Genomic DNA, 15055 nt, shown 5'->3' with positions numbered 1-15055 from the left:
GCGTTCCAATATCCACGTAAAACAAAATGTTTTGCATAACATCACGGCGGTACAGTGATAACACTTAACCTTAATGGCTTAACAGATTTTACTACATATTTGTTACTACATAGTTTTTTTCCCCATATGTTTGACTGACTGTATTTTATTATGATAATGAACAAGCTGCATTGTCAAAGTAGCAATGCTTAACTGTGAGGCGCCAGTGCAATCACTTTAATTTTTTCCTTCTAACAGTAGAAGAAACTAGTCTACTCCTTTTAGTCCTAAAGATAATCGGAATTGTAAAAGGTTTGCCTTTGTGTACATTCACAATAAAAAGCAAGCCCGCCGGACGCTCCTTCCTCAACCCTGCCTGCCTCTGCTCACTCAAGCCGGCCTCCGCTCACTCTAGGCCGCCGCTCACTCTAGGCTGCTTACTCTAGGCTGCCAGCCTCTGCTCACTCTAGCCGCCGTATGTGACGCTGTGTTTTGTTGTGAAACAGTGTAGAGTATCGTTTGTAGTTTGTAATTTCTCCGATCACAAATGCAAACATGGTTTTATGTTTACGCGGCGCAATGCAATGCAACACGTAAAGAGACCGTATACGTCATTATAATCCGAAATTATGTCCTCACTGGATGCAACAAATGCCTCGTTTATAATGGGTTTTAATGTTTTTGTCTCGTCGCTCCAGCCGGACAGGGCATCACAATATGGTAAGGGGCGTAACATTTCCGTCACACGCTTGAGGTATTCGGCCAATCACAACACACTGGATAGCTGGCCAATCAGAGCACACCTCGCTTTTCAGACCGATGAGCTTTGTAAAAATCGACGTGTTTCAGAAAGGTGGGGCATAGAGGAGAAACAATAATGTACAGTATGTGGAAAATAATGTGTTTTTTTAACCTTAAACCGCATAAACACATTTCATTACACCAAATACACAAAATAATGTTATTTTTAGCAACATCATATGACCCCTTTAAATTACAGTGGTTATAGCATTTCTGTCGTAAAGAAATGGCCAAATATTAAAAATTAAGTGGACATTTGAATTAAATACAAAAATTAATTATGAATTATAATATTTTATTATTAGTAGACCAGAACACGTGGACATGTTGTCATTCTTACACTATAATACTGAACTTTGATTTCAGTGATTTGGACTATGAGGTGGACACTTGCTTCTTGCACTCTGTTGCACTTTACTTTTACTTTAAAAAAGGATTTCATAGAAATTTGGATTTCATTTGGAGTTTCACTACTGAAGTCCTCTCTACATCTTTTTCATCATGCTGGAGATGTCGGTTTAAATCTGTTGTTTACACATTTCTAAGAGTACTTTTAATACTTAAAATTTTTAATAATAATAACTTTTAATAATACAATTTTAATACTTGATTCTAGTGGACTCTAAACCTTGCATTTATTTAATGTGAAACCCCAACTGTTGGGGTTAATTGAAACATATTTTTTTCCCCTTTGTAGTTGCACTCATAGCTGTAATGAACAGAAGCCCAGATCATGTGGATATATTGACATTAAGAACATGCTGACTTTCTCAGACTTTCTCAGACTTTCAGTCAATGGCTTGTTTACATTTATACTTTTTATGGTACACTACTGAATGGCAAAGTTGCAAGTTTATTAAAATGTTCTTTAAAATGGTTGTTTTTTTTGTGTGTGGGAAATTAATCGTTTAGATTAATCGATAAATTAGTCGATAGATTAATCGAAATAAAAATAGTCGTTAGTGGCAGCCCTAGCTTCCACACTCACTCACTCACTCACTCACTCACTCACTCACTCACTCACTCACTCACTCACTCACTCACTCACTCACTCACTCACTCACTCACTCACTCACTCACTCACTCACTCACTCACTCACTCACTCACTCACTCTTTGGTCGTCTCCTGTTTGTCTCTTTCGCACTCTCCCTCACTCTTCTTTTGCTGTCACCTTTTCTGATATTTTGGCTGCTTCTGGGTGATTGTTAACCAACATATGATCACGAACTGACACACTCTGGACTGTTTTCATCTTGTGTTTTGTGGAAAAGTAAATCAGTGTGTGCCTAATTCTTAGATATTGAGGACTACTCTGAAAATAAATAACATCTAAATTAACTGGTTTTATTCATGTCAAAAATATCACCTAAATACATGAATCTGTACCAAACAGAACTATTTTAAGGGTTAAATCAAGTAGAAATAGCTATTTGAGGTAACATTTGGAAGTCGCCACTTTTTACAGTGTATGTTCTAGTTTTGTCTCAACTAATTTGCGATTGATAAGTGTCAAAGCACATTTTGGACCCTGCATATCTAATCTAACATAACCTTTGTGTGTCTGTGCATTATATAATGTGTTTTTTTTAAACATTTGCTGTTATTTTGCTCTTTCACAGGGAGAAGATGGCAGTGATGCACTATCAGATGGTAAGGACTGTCCTGTTACACTCCAGTGACTCTCTCATGAACCCCTCTCAAACCCTGAGTCCATTAATTTTATTTGAAATAGTTTCCCTGTTGACAGCCTGGGTCACTTTAGTGTATTGTTGCCCATAAAGGTTAAATGTGTTCACTGAGTGAGGAAAAGGGCTCGTCCTGATATGGTCTCAAGCCCAGGCTGTGGTTACACTAGATAAAGCTGGAGAGCAAGCCTGTGTGTTAAGCTTTCTCTCGCTTTCTCTCTCTCAGATGCTCAGCTGGCTGCGGCCCATAACCGGGCTGCTTCCACCAGCCTCATACATGATTCAGACCTGGCAGTCTCATTCAAAGACCTGGACAACCTCTTCAACTCAGATGAGGACGAACAAACAGTTAGTATCAAGCTGTCTTTTTATTATCTCTTTCTATTTTGTGTCCCCTTTGCATCACTGTGTGAAAATAAATTCTGCTGGTTTGGCAAATTTTCACAATGACGCGAGTGCTCGGAGCTGATTGCCGTTCATAATTAGATGTTAAAATATATCATCAATATCTAATTACTGTTAAAATTACCGTTACTTGGCTATTTGAAAATAAGGGTATGTTGCAATGGAAATGTGTTTTTTGCCCTCTTTTAGAGGAATTGCTGTAATTTTAATGAAATCATAGCTCTGATTTTTGTCTAATTTGTGTATTTCTCCATAGCCTGGAGCACGGAGAGCTGTAAATGGAGCAGATGAGAAGTTTGGCAGCAAGGAGTCGAAGCCAGCCACACTGGACCCTGTCTCCTGTATAAGTGAGCACAGTCTCTGTTTCTATAAATATACAGGGGTTACTTCTTCATTCTAACTCTGTATACTGCTCCCTGCTGGCCATTGTGGCAATTTTTACATTGCTCGCAGACAAGCAGTAACATCATCATGCGCATATTTCTTTGAGTGGGAACAGGATGTTTTCTTTAACATGCAAAGAAGAAGGGCTCAGAAATACTATATGCTTTTTAATAAACCAAATCAAAAAATTTTTTTAAAGTTCTTTTGTAGAGCAACTTTGACATTTTGACAATAAGTCCTTTTGCTTTCCACAAGAATAAGTAGGAAATAGAGATGACTTAAAACATTTTTTTTTTTATCATAGATGTCTTGTGCATTATCCCCTGCATCCTTCCGTTTACATGTCATCTTTCTGCTCATCCATCCCTCAGGCACGGCTGATCTACACCAGATGTTCCCTACGCCTCCGTCTTTAGAGCAGCACAACATGGGTTACTCTCCCATGAACAAAGAGTATGGATGTATGGAGCCAGGCTCTGGCCTCAACACTCTAGATGGCCCTACTGCTCTGGGTGGTCAGTTTAAAATCGAGGTGGAGGAGAGTTTCTGCAGCCCCAAACCTTCTGAAATCAAGGTGAGACGAGTAAGACGACTGCTACACCATGTTCTAACCATGTGCAGTGCTGTACGTTTCCAGTGCTAAGTCATTTTTCTGTCTTCACTGACAGTGAAGTGCTTTGAAGAGCAACACAACCACAGCCAATCAGAATAAACTTCATGTTTGATATTATGACTTTTTTTTTTTGGCAGCCATTTAAATGTTCTATGACCTCTAAACTTGTTGAAATTAGCTTGCATGCATTTACTCATTTAAGTGCTTTCTTTGTTAATTAATTTGTTAATTTTTTTATTTAATTGCTATAGAACTGGAATGGCACAACAGCAAATTGAATATGGTTTTCTCTCTCTCTCTCCTCAGGACTTCTCATTTGTGTACAAGCCTGACTTGTGTCAGCCGTTTGTGGGCTGTTCCATGTTTGCCCCCCTGAAGTATTTGCCCAGTCAGTGCCTGCCCCCTATCAAACTGCCTAATGAGTGTGTTTACAGGCCCAGCTGGACAGTGGGAAAACTAGAGCTACTTAACTCTGTACCTGCTATGACCATTTTCAGCAAGGATGGGTGAGTTTCACATCTGGGGTGAAATGTACTGAACCTACTGTATGAACCACATATATCTTTATACAGACTTTTGTATGCACTAAAAGGGTCTCACAAAGAAATGTCTGGGCCATATTTCACCCTGAATTCAAAATGAAAATGATAAAATAAAAATAAAATATATTTTGCTATTAAGATTTTGTTAATTCTGACAGTAAAGCACATTTCCTTGCTAAATTCTCATTCAGCCAGCTATTTGCCTTTAATTGTCATAAATTATGGCACAATGCAAAAAAGTTTATTTTCTGTGTGAAATATCTTTCCCTTTTGATCTTTGGGCTAAAATATAATTTTCTGCAAGATTCACCCAAGAACTGTATGTACAAACTCGTGCTCTGTGGAATCAGTTGCACCCACACACCTCTTGTTCTTAGTAATGGCGAATAGAGAATAAAAGCAAAGAACAGGTGTTAACACAGGGGTAATTAGCCTGTCTAATCCATCTGCTGCCACTGTCCTTTTATTTTCTTATATTTAGAAGCTGCTTATCTCAGAGCTTCTTCACTGTCCACACTCAAGCTACCCTGTTTCTCGTGGACTGGTTTATTTGAATAGCTGGTGTTAGCTCAGACGACCACATCTGATTGTTATTCACGTGGTGTTAATTCATAATCTTGTCGTCTGGTTTGCCGTTTCATGTGACGTTATGAACCTGTGTCAGGGTGAACTTCAGAAACACTTTCTTTCTGTTAGTCTGAAGTTAGACTTGAGTTATGCTGCTTGTATTGTCTCTATACTGCCGCTATATCAAAAGAGATGAAAAAATAATCTGATATTATTTTCATACATTAATCTCAGAGAGCAAAAAGAACACACTGTTCTTGGTCATTATTTTTGATGTCGGTAGAAATTTAGTGAAATCGAGGGGGGGGTGTTGCGAATGGTCGATGACAGGGTGATAAGTCTGGTCATAAAGTCCACATTTGTTTAAGTCAGAGCTGTTTAGTCGTCTTTTATAACCCACAGCAGCTGGGGGATTGGGCCACGTCTTCAAATGGGGACCTTCAAACGCCTGCCTGTTTTTAAAGGCCACACTCAGCCTTCTCACACTCACGCACACGCGTACGGTCCATGTGGCACAAGCTGTGCTTTCATTTCTCGCACAGCTGCCTGTTGGACCGTCTGTCTAAAAATAGTTTCTCACTCCCACCCCCCTAGAGGTCTTCTTAGGATACAAGTACAGTACTGCAGCTCATGATGTATGTCCACTGTGTAATATCCAATAATCATCTATCGTAGTGAGAATAGACGAGATGTTTTAAATGTCGCTCATTTGTTGTAGGGTTTGACTTCAGTGATGTTCCAATTAACCTCTTGTCTTTTTTTCTGCTTTTTGCACTCTAGTGAAAGCAATGCTATGGAACAAGAGTACATCCAGACGTACACCCCTCAGACCCACACGCCATTCTTGTCTAACAGTGCTCCGCCCAGCAACAGCGGCACGAGCATCCTCCCATCCCCTGCCACGCCTCGCTTCTCAGCTCCCACCCCTCGTACCCCAAGGACACCCCGGACCCCCAGAGGCCCAGCCAGTGTGCAAGGTTCCCTCAAATATGAGAACTCGGACCTGTACTCGCCAGCCTCGACGCCCTCCACCTGCAGGCCGCTCAACTCTGTCGAGCCTGCAACGGTTCCCTCCATCCCCGAAGCCCACAGCCTATATGTCAACCTCATCCTGTCGGAGTCTGTCATGAACCTGTTCAAGGACTGCAACTTCGACAGCTGCTGCATCTGCGTCTGCAACATGAACATCAAAGGCACTGACGTGGGCATCTACATCAGCGACCCAAACATGGAGGCCCAGTATCCCTGTGGGTGCGGCTTCAGTGCCATCGTCAATCGGCGCTACGGTAATGGCTCTGGCCTCTTTTTGGAAGATGAGCTGGATATCATTGGACGGGGTTCGGACGTGAGCCAGGAGGCGGAGAAACGCTTTGAGGCGATACGGAGCATGTCACTGGAGAAGACAGGGGGTGGAGGCAAGGATCGATTCCCGGACGAGCTTATCTCTCTCCTGCAGGATCAGTGCACTAATCCCTTCTCCCCTATGCTGGCATTGGACCCAGAGGGACTGTCTTCCCAAGGGCCAGGGGGCGCCACTGTACCACCATGTGTGCGTGTGGAGGAAAGGGACTTCCACAATGACTGTTACCTGGCTCTAGAACACGGGCGACAATTCATGGATAACATGTCCGGTGGGAAGGTGGATGAGATGCTGGTGAAGAGAACGTGTTTGCACCATTGGGCCAAACGCAGCGGTGAGAGATTAGAGCATGTTTGCCATTTGTTCACACTTCATTTATATTTACAATAAAAATCTATTTTGTTTAAAATAGGTTTAGTTACCCAGATTTATTTATTTATTATTTACTTTATTTTAAGTTTTGTTTTTTGCCTAAATTAAAACTTCGGTTTTGGTGTTTTTGGTAAAAGATTTTTTGTTGCATAATCGGTGTTCTACTTATGTTTATATATTAGAGCTCGACCGATGTGGATTTTGCAGATACCGATAGCTAGGTTTGACCACACTGGCCGATACTGATTAATCAACCGATAGCTTTTAAAATGGATTCTGAATGAAAAAAAGTACTAAACCATACTTTGTAAATGAATACAAATATTAATATTAAATATTAATGATATATTGATTATAAAGTTCATAGTTCATTAACTAATGTTAACAGAAGCAGCTTTCAAAATGTATTAGTAACACACAAAGGCCATAGCATTGAAATGACATACATATGGATATTGTATGCATACTCTCACACTTTATTTGCTTCTATTTTAGGCATTAAAATAGGCGTTGCATTCAATTCAAGCAGCGGTCCGAAACAGTTTAATTAATCACCAAGTGGGCAAAAGTTCACTTCAAGAATGAGGTGAATCAAGTGGCATCAATGTGTTTGAAGTTCAGTGTTTGAAAAAAAAAAAAACGGAAAGAGAAAGCGCAATCTGTATATGAAGCATACAGACGATATTAGAGCCACAGAAAGAGAAACTTTTCACTGAAAAAAAGCACAATCTTCCTGCCTAGGCTACATACATTAAAGAGCAGGTCATATGGGTTTTTGAAAAATATATCTTTTGCAGTTTATAATGTAGCTATCCTTAAATGAAAACAATCTGCGAAGTTGTTAATCAAAAAAGTGCATGATAAATAGTCAAGTCAAGTCACCTTTATTTATATAGCGCTTTTAACAATACAGATTGTGTCAAAGCAACTGAACAGCATTAATTAGGAAAATTGTGTGTCAATAATGCAAAATGACAATAGTAAACACAAATTTTTCAGTTAAAGACAGTTCATCATTGAATTCAGTGATGTCAACATCCAGCTCAGTTTAAATAGTATCTTTGCAATCAAGTCAGCGGTATCACTGGAAATGAAGTGTCCCCAACTAAGCAAGCCAGAGGCGACAGCGGCAAGTTCAAGGATACCACAGAAATACAATTCGAACCTTTTGTTGTGTGCATGTCATTTTACTGAGGACTGCTTCTCTTATCTTGGCTTTTATCTTCGTTGGCTTCTAATCTGCTTAATTTGGACTAACTTATTATAAGAACGGATTGGAGCACTATATTATTGTTTTATGTAAAGGTGCTTTGTCAGGTAGCGCTTGCTAACTTGCTCAAGGACTCCTCTTTGTGCCAATCACAGCAGGCTTGGCCAGCTGACCAATCAGAGCAGAGTAGGCTTATGGAAGGGAGGGGTTTGCTCCGAACTTGCTTGGAACGAATCGTTTCGAAATCATTGGCAAATGACTCTAATATTAAATGTATATTCTGAGAAAATTACAATGTTTTCTGACCTTAGATGCATTTAAACCTGTTGTAGGGGACTCCAACACAATGTTAGGACACTTTAAAATACCATATGACCTGCTCTTTAACAATGATTTGGGACAAATATAAGCAGTGAACACACACACCGTGAACACGCACCCGGAGCAGTGGGCAGCCATTTATGCTGCGGCGCCGGACCTGAGACTTGAACTCGCAACCTTTGGGTTACGAGTCCGACTCTCTAACCATTAGGCCACTTCCCCTGGTCACATTGTTTTAACCCGCTTGAGGTTCTGCTGATGTTAGCATCCTCTCAGCCTGGACGGCAAACTACTGCTGTTCTTTCTCCACTAATGCAGCATCTAGTTAACAAATGACTTGGTAATGATATGAAAACATGCACTAGAGTAAACTGTATACACACCATTTCGTTGTCTCTGTTTTAAATCTTAAGCATCCCACTCCGTGCAGCGCACAGTCTCACGTGTCAAAACAAACAGCAGAGGCCACTCTCGTACTGTATAATGACAGTGGACCCTTCTCAGCCACTCTAGCATTTTTGCCGATTGTTCCAGTAATGGACTATCGGTGCTGATTAATCGGTCGACCTCTATTATACATGATAGTAAATCTTGAATATTGATAAATTTGAGTGTATGTATTAAACACCCTCTCTTTCTCTATCTCCCTCTATAGCAGTGGATGTGAGCGGGCTGTGCTCTCAGGATGTGTTGAGAGTTCTCCTCTCTCTTCAGCCTGTTCTTCAGGATGCCATCCAAAAGAAGAGGACTGTTCGCTCATGGGGAGTCCAGGGGCCTCTCACATGGCAGCAGTTTCACAAGATGGCTGGAAGAGGGTCTTATGGTGAGCAGCAAGGGCAGTTGTTGAGCAAAAAAGCCATCATGGTTTTTGGAGTGGAAATTATCAAAATTACTCATTGACAAGATTGTTAGTGGACTTTGAACTTGATGCCAGGGGCTACCTCGATACCACTCACCTCTCACTCTTAACTTTCACTTAATTTACTTCTTTGCTCTTCTCTAGGCACTGATGAGTCTCCAGAGCCGCTGCCCATTCCTACGTTCTTGGTTGGGTATGAGTATGACTTTGTGGTGCTGTCTCCCTTTGGCCTGCCGTACTGGGAGAAGTTACTGCTGGATCCCTTTGGCTCCCAGAGAGACGTGGGATATCTGGTCCTCTGCCCAGACAGCGATGCTCTCCTCTCTGGAGCCAAGAGCTTCTTCAAAGAGTTGACAGCAGTCTATGAGGTGAGAGAGTTTGTCAATCTTTAGTTTTCCAAAAGGAATTTTGTCTCGCAGGTCCACCTTACTTTTCAACACAGAAGTAAGCTATTTCCTGTGAATGGGCGAGACTTCCAATCCATTAGCCAATATGGGTAAATAACTAGAAGAATGCAGCAAACAGTCAAATATTTTTACAACAAACCAGTGCTCATGATTACAACAATAAATTAAAAAATATGATGAATGCAGCAAACAGTAAAATATTTTTACAACAAACCAGTGTGCTCATGATTACAACAATAAATTAAAAAAATATGATAACAAATACCAACATCAAGCAGCATAACTGACTGTTGTTGTACAGTCAAAAATAACTGCAAGTGGTTGACACCGGAAGCCTTGAAGTATATATATATATATATATATATATATATATATATATATGGTGTATATATACAGTAAATACAAACGACTCAACAACATGGTGCACTTTTTTTCAGATATATACCAAAATGGATATTTCATGATTTTATGTCCACTGCATTTTTTTTTAGCAATTCCTGGCTTCTCTGTGCTGCTTTATGATTGTTTTTTTTTTTCTATTTCTGCCCAACAGTCTTGTAAGCTTGGTCAGCATCGACCAATCTCCAAAGTGCATGCTGATGGCATTGTTAGGGTGGGTGGAGCTGCTGCCAATAAGCTCTCAGAGCAGCCAGTCAGTGATTGGTTCCTGAAAGCAGCTGGTGGCAACAGTGATGCATTTGCCAAGCTCAAACTGTTTGCCCAAGTCTGCAGACATGACCTCGGTAAGACCCATGTCTCTCTTTCTCTGTTATCCCTGCTGTCATGGAAATATATCAAAGAGTATTTGTCTCACTAATCTTCATCTTGTTCCCTGTTTCTTCAGCACCATACCTCGCTACACAGCCATTGGACAGCACTCTCTTCATTCAGCCAACCCCTGTCCCTTCCTCCACCCAGTCATCTTCCTTGCAATCCTCAGGCTCCACCTCATCCAACTCACAAACCTCAATGGCCTCTGGAGGCTCCGCCCTCAACAACAACAGTGCTGCCAGCAACAGTGGCTCAGGCCTGCCAGGCAACACCAATAACACCCCCTCCTCCTCAGGCCCTCAGGGCAGCAACATCCAGTCTGCCAAACCCAGCTCGTTCCCTCCCTTTGGAAGCATGGGAGTCCAAGGTAACAGCTCCCAGTCTGGGGCTCTGGGCCAGCAGGCTGTCACCCAGAACTCAAGCCTCTCTGGAGACAATTCAGCTGACAACAGCCAGACTCAGGGGCCATCTGAACCACCAGAGAGGTACACAATGTATTTGTTGCCTTTTCCTGTCTTAATCATATATAAATGTAAGTCATGTCAAAATGTGATGTAACTTGTAAAACTGTTAAAATACTCAGCCTCATCAGGTTTGGGTTAAAAGCACATTAAATACCTTTTATTTCCCCTCTTTCATCAGCACTATGGGGAGAGAAAAGGTCGGAGTTCCTACAGATGGAGATTCCCATGCCATCACCTACCCACCTGCCATTATGATCTATATTGTGGACCCCTTCTCATATGAGGAGGCGGAGCCAGGGGCATCACAATCAAGCATGTGGACGCTGGGACTCCTTCGCTGCTACCTGGAGATGCTGCAGGCCCTTCCAGCTCACATCCGCAACTCTGTGTTTGTACAGGTAGGTGCAACAGCTGATACATGACATAATTTACAGTGGACACATCTTTAAAAGTCAGTTTAACATTTCAGGGTGATGTTCACTTCACATGCATGTGAATGGAAGCCAATGCAGCAAAAAATCTAGTTCAGTTGTTCTTAAAGGGGTCCTATGAGGTCTTTCTCTTTGAAGTGTTACAAGCTGTTCGTGCATAGATAAGATCCCTAAAGTTGCAAAGACTAAAGTCTCAAACCCAAAGAGATATTCTTTATAAAAGTTAAGACTTGTCCATGCCCTTCTAAAACGCCTCGTTTAAACAAGCCCCCACATGTCTACTTCACTGTGTGGGAAGATTTGCATAACACTGCCCAAATGTTCACACAAAGAAAGAAGGTGTAACTTTGATTCTCGCTGTAGTATTGTTGTTGCTGCCGCCGCCATGTCGTGGAGATGCTGTGTGTTTCGTTGTAAAAAAGCGAAAGTGCGCTTGTTTGTCGTTTCTCCGATCACAAATGCAGACATGGTTTTATGTTTACGCGGCGCGATATGAAACGCAACATGTAAAAAGACAGTATAAGTCATTATAATCAGTAATTATGTCCCCACTGGATGCAACAAATGGCTCGTTTGTAACGGGTATTTTTGGTGTTGTCTCATCGGGCCAGGACACAGCATCACATTATGGTAAGGGGCATAACATTTTTCTGTCACACGCTTGAGGTATTCAGGCAATCACAATGCACTGGATAGCTGGCCAATCAGCATATACCTCGCTTTTCAGAACGATGAGCTTTGTAAAAATCGACACGTTTCAGAAAGGCGGGGCATAGAGGAGCAACAATAATGTACATTGTGGAAAATAATGTTTTTTTTTTAACCTTAAACCGCATAAACACATTGCATTACACCAAATACACAAAATAATGTTCTTTTTAGCAACGTCATATGACCCCTTTAACTAGGGGGCCCCAAGATGACTTAAAATGATTTGAAGTAAGACAAAACAAGCATTAAAATCTGCTAAAAAATAAAAAAAAAATCATTTTTTTTCTTTGAAGATCCTAGATTCCCATTGACTTCAACCTGGATATATGACGAACCCTAATTTTAAAAGTGTGATTGAAGTGTGATGAAAAGTGTGATCAGTGAGAACCACTGATCTAGTGTGACTTCATTTCCTCTGGTGTCAAATAGACAACTATAGGAAAGAACAGCAGATATGATGTAAAGACAATAGTGAAACAAATCATTGTTTTACAACTGTGCACTTTGTTTTTTAGATTGTCCCCTGTCAGTACTTGCTCCAGCCTGTGAGGAGTGAAGAGAGGTACCTCTACGCCCAGCACCTCAAGTCTCTGGCCTTCTCCGTGTTCACCCAGTGCAGAAGACCTCTCCCAACCTCCACCAATGTGAAATCACTGACGGGTTTCGGCCCCGGCCTCACCCTCGACACTTCCCTCAGGAACCCAGATGTGAGTGAGGGTTCAGCAGATTGATTGGTTGACAAATTCAAAAGCAGTTGCCTTTTTTGTTGTATAGAAATGGGCAGTTCAGACAGTCTCCAAAGTATCCTAAATATTAAAAATAATTATGTACATTAGCATTGCTGAAGCTCTGCCAATGCTCTCTGCCTTGTTGGAGTGCCATTCCCCAGTGTCAAAATGAACACCTTTATTTGAGGCTCCCAGAGCCCATGGTTCTGACCTCCTCCATAGAGCTCCCGCCCTGGCAGCCCATTCAGGCTCTCTAACGGCTCTTAGTGGTGTATGAGAACTCGGTGACGTGTGGGGACTGTTACACTGACCTCCCGGTCCTGGAACAAAACCAAAGGGGACTCACACAACCCAACAGTTCTCTTTCCATTATCTGCTTGGGCAGCTCCGTGAGACCTCCCTAATGGGATCCGGCTTGCATGTTTTGGCAGAGGAATCCGAAAGCTCAACTTGCTCTCCTTTCTTCACAGAGCTATTTGTAGAATCCAGTTTTCTTGCTATGCTCACTAGCACTGTTTCTCCCACCCCACTTCCTTCTACACAAAAGAGATGACTACTCTGTGGGGTTTATTGATTTCATAAGAGAGGAAAAGGTTATGTTGACATACCCAGGTATGGCCACCATTAGGCTGAGGTCGATGGTTCGACCTTAGCCCTTCACTTTTGTCCTCTTGTCCTGATATTTGCTAAAGAGACAACTTAAGTTCTGTCACTATTTTCCATTGACATGACTTTCTTGCCACAGAGACCGGAGTGTCTGCGATTGTACACGCCACCCTTCATCCTGGCCCCAACAAAAGACAAGCAAACGGAGCTGGGTGAGACTTTCGGAGAGGCGTCTCAGAAGTATAACGTCCTGTTTGTGGGCTACTGCCTGTCACATGATCAAAGATGGCTGTTGGCTACCTGTACGGACCTGTACGGAGAGCTGCTGGAAACCTGCATCATCAGCATAGACGTACCCAACAGGTGAACTAGAAAAAAGCCCTCACTCAGTAGCATTGTGTGACATGCAGGTGGTGCATAAATTATGCAGAATTAATTATTCACTCAACACTTCAGAGTATTGTAATATTTGGAACCATTATCACCACCATAGCCATGACAAGTGAAAGACCTTACACCTTTGTAACACTTTTACTTTCATCTCCATGATGTACCTTTTAAGTATAACAAATTTACACATTTAACTAGTTTATAATTTAATTATAATTTAATTTAAAAATATTTTAAGCTTTTGTGACTAGAGGTTTTAAATGTTTTCTGTTTTTGTCATCTCAGAGCAAGAAGGAAAAAGGGATCTGCCCGGAAGCTGGGCCTACATAAGCTCTGGGATTGGTGTCTGGGTTTGGTTCAGATGACATCATTGCCATGGAGAGTGGTGATTGGCCGGCTTGGACGAATAGGGCATGGAGAGTTGCGAGGTAATGCCCATCTAAATGTTTTTTTAGGCCTTTAACCTTGACAATGTTCACAATAGAGCTTTGACACAAGTTGATTATTGCTTTTATAAAATGATTGCTACATAAATGTTATTTATTATTAATAAAGTAAAATTAAGGAAATTAATTAAGTGACATACTTCTAGCCAACTGACCGATCAGTGTCCTGGAATGCACATCCAGCAGACACACTGAAATTTTTTGCACATGGGAATGAATTTTTTTTTTTTTCCCTCTCTCAGACTGGAGTATTTTACTGAGCAGACGGAATCTGCAGTCAGTGTCTCGGAGGCTGAAGGAGAACTGTAGGCTGTGTGGAATCTCAGCAGCTGACACTCCCAGCATCCTTAGCGCCTGCCTGGTTGCCATAGAACCCCAGGGCTCATTTGTCATCATGCCAGGTAGAATCACGCTTCCTTTTACTCTCTGTATGGTGTGCATGTTGTCGTCCTTATTTTTATGGCTAGTTTGATGCATTAGCTGTAATTAGTGTGCATAGTTAGTTAGTTTCTGCTCTATTTGTGGCACAAAAGGGAATTGTAAAAATAAAACTTTTTCAAACAGGTTTTCTGAAAACTCCCCACTTCTGCCATTGTTCAAACTCATTATTAAAATGTATATTAAACCGGACTGGAATAGGATAATTAAACATCAAAAAACACACTTTACCTTTAAAATATAACCCCACACTGCTGTAGTCTCGTATCTCTTGCTTTGGATGTGAATGGTAGCCTCAGTGTGTCATAATGCATGTGTCTGCTGTCCCTATCTGATATACACTCAGTGTGTGTCTCAATCTCATAAAACACTTTTCTGCACTCCTATTGATTCCTGTGCTGGTGTGATGATACTGAAAATCGATGGCTTTATTTGACAAAAGCTTTTCATTCTGTCATAGTATCAAGATGTATTGCATCTGATGGATTTTGCCCATCACTCAGAGCTTAGAGAGCGACAGGTTTTTTTTTTTTTTCCCCATATTAGGATGCCTATGCAATAGTG

General features: G+C 41.3%; 1 protein-coding gene across 1 annotated transcript in view; it reads left to right on the top strand.

Moving 5' to 3' along the window:
* Positions 1-15055, top strand: part of LOC107699258 (mediator of RNA polymerase II transcription subunit 13-like) — a 104581-nt gene that overhangs the window by 84217 nt on the left and 5309 nt on the right. Inside the window, exons 11-25 of the mRNA XM_016500454.1 lie at positions 2401-2431; positions 2693-2814; positions 3128-3218; positions 3627-3829; positions 4175-4374; positions 5758-6671; positions 8896-9063; positions 9244-9467; positions 10060-10249; positions 10351-10762; positions 10920-11139; positions 12399-12590; positions 13357-13580; positions 13893-14035; positions 14296-14454. Coding sequence (XP_016355940.1) covers positions 2401-2431; positions 2693-2814; positions 3128-3218; positions 3627-3829; positions 4175-4374; positions 5758-6671; positions 8896-9063; positions 9244-9467; positions 10060-10249; positions 10351-10762; positions 10920-11139; positions 12399-12590; positions 13357-13580; positions 13893-14035; positions 14296-14454 — 3493 coding nt within the window. The remainder of the gene's footprint in view (positions 1-2400; positions 2432-2692; positions 2815-3127; positions 3219-3626; positions 3830-4174; positions 4375-5757; positions 6672-8895; positions 9064-9243; positions 9468-10059; positions 10250-10350; positions 10763-10919; positions 11140-12398; positions 12591-13356; positions 13581-13892; positions 14036-14295; positions 14455-15055) is intronic.

Source organism: Sinocyclocheilus anshuiensis, unplaced genomic scaffold (assembly GCF_001515605.1).
Source record: "Sinocyclocheilus anshuiensis isolate Anshui unplaced genomic scaffold, SAMN03320099.WGS_v1.1 scaffold334, whole genome shotgun sequence".
NCBI classification, from domain to species: domain Eukaryota; kingdom Metazoa; phylum Chordata; class Actinopteri; order Cypriniformes; family Cyprinidae; genus Sinocyclocheilus; species Sinocyclocheilus anshuiensis.
Note: the sequence above shows the minus strand (reverse complement) of the source record. Positions and strands in the feature narration are given on the sequence as shown.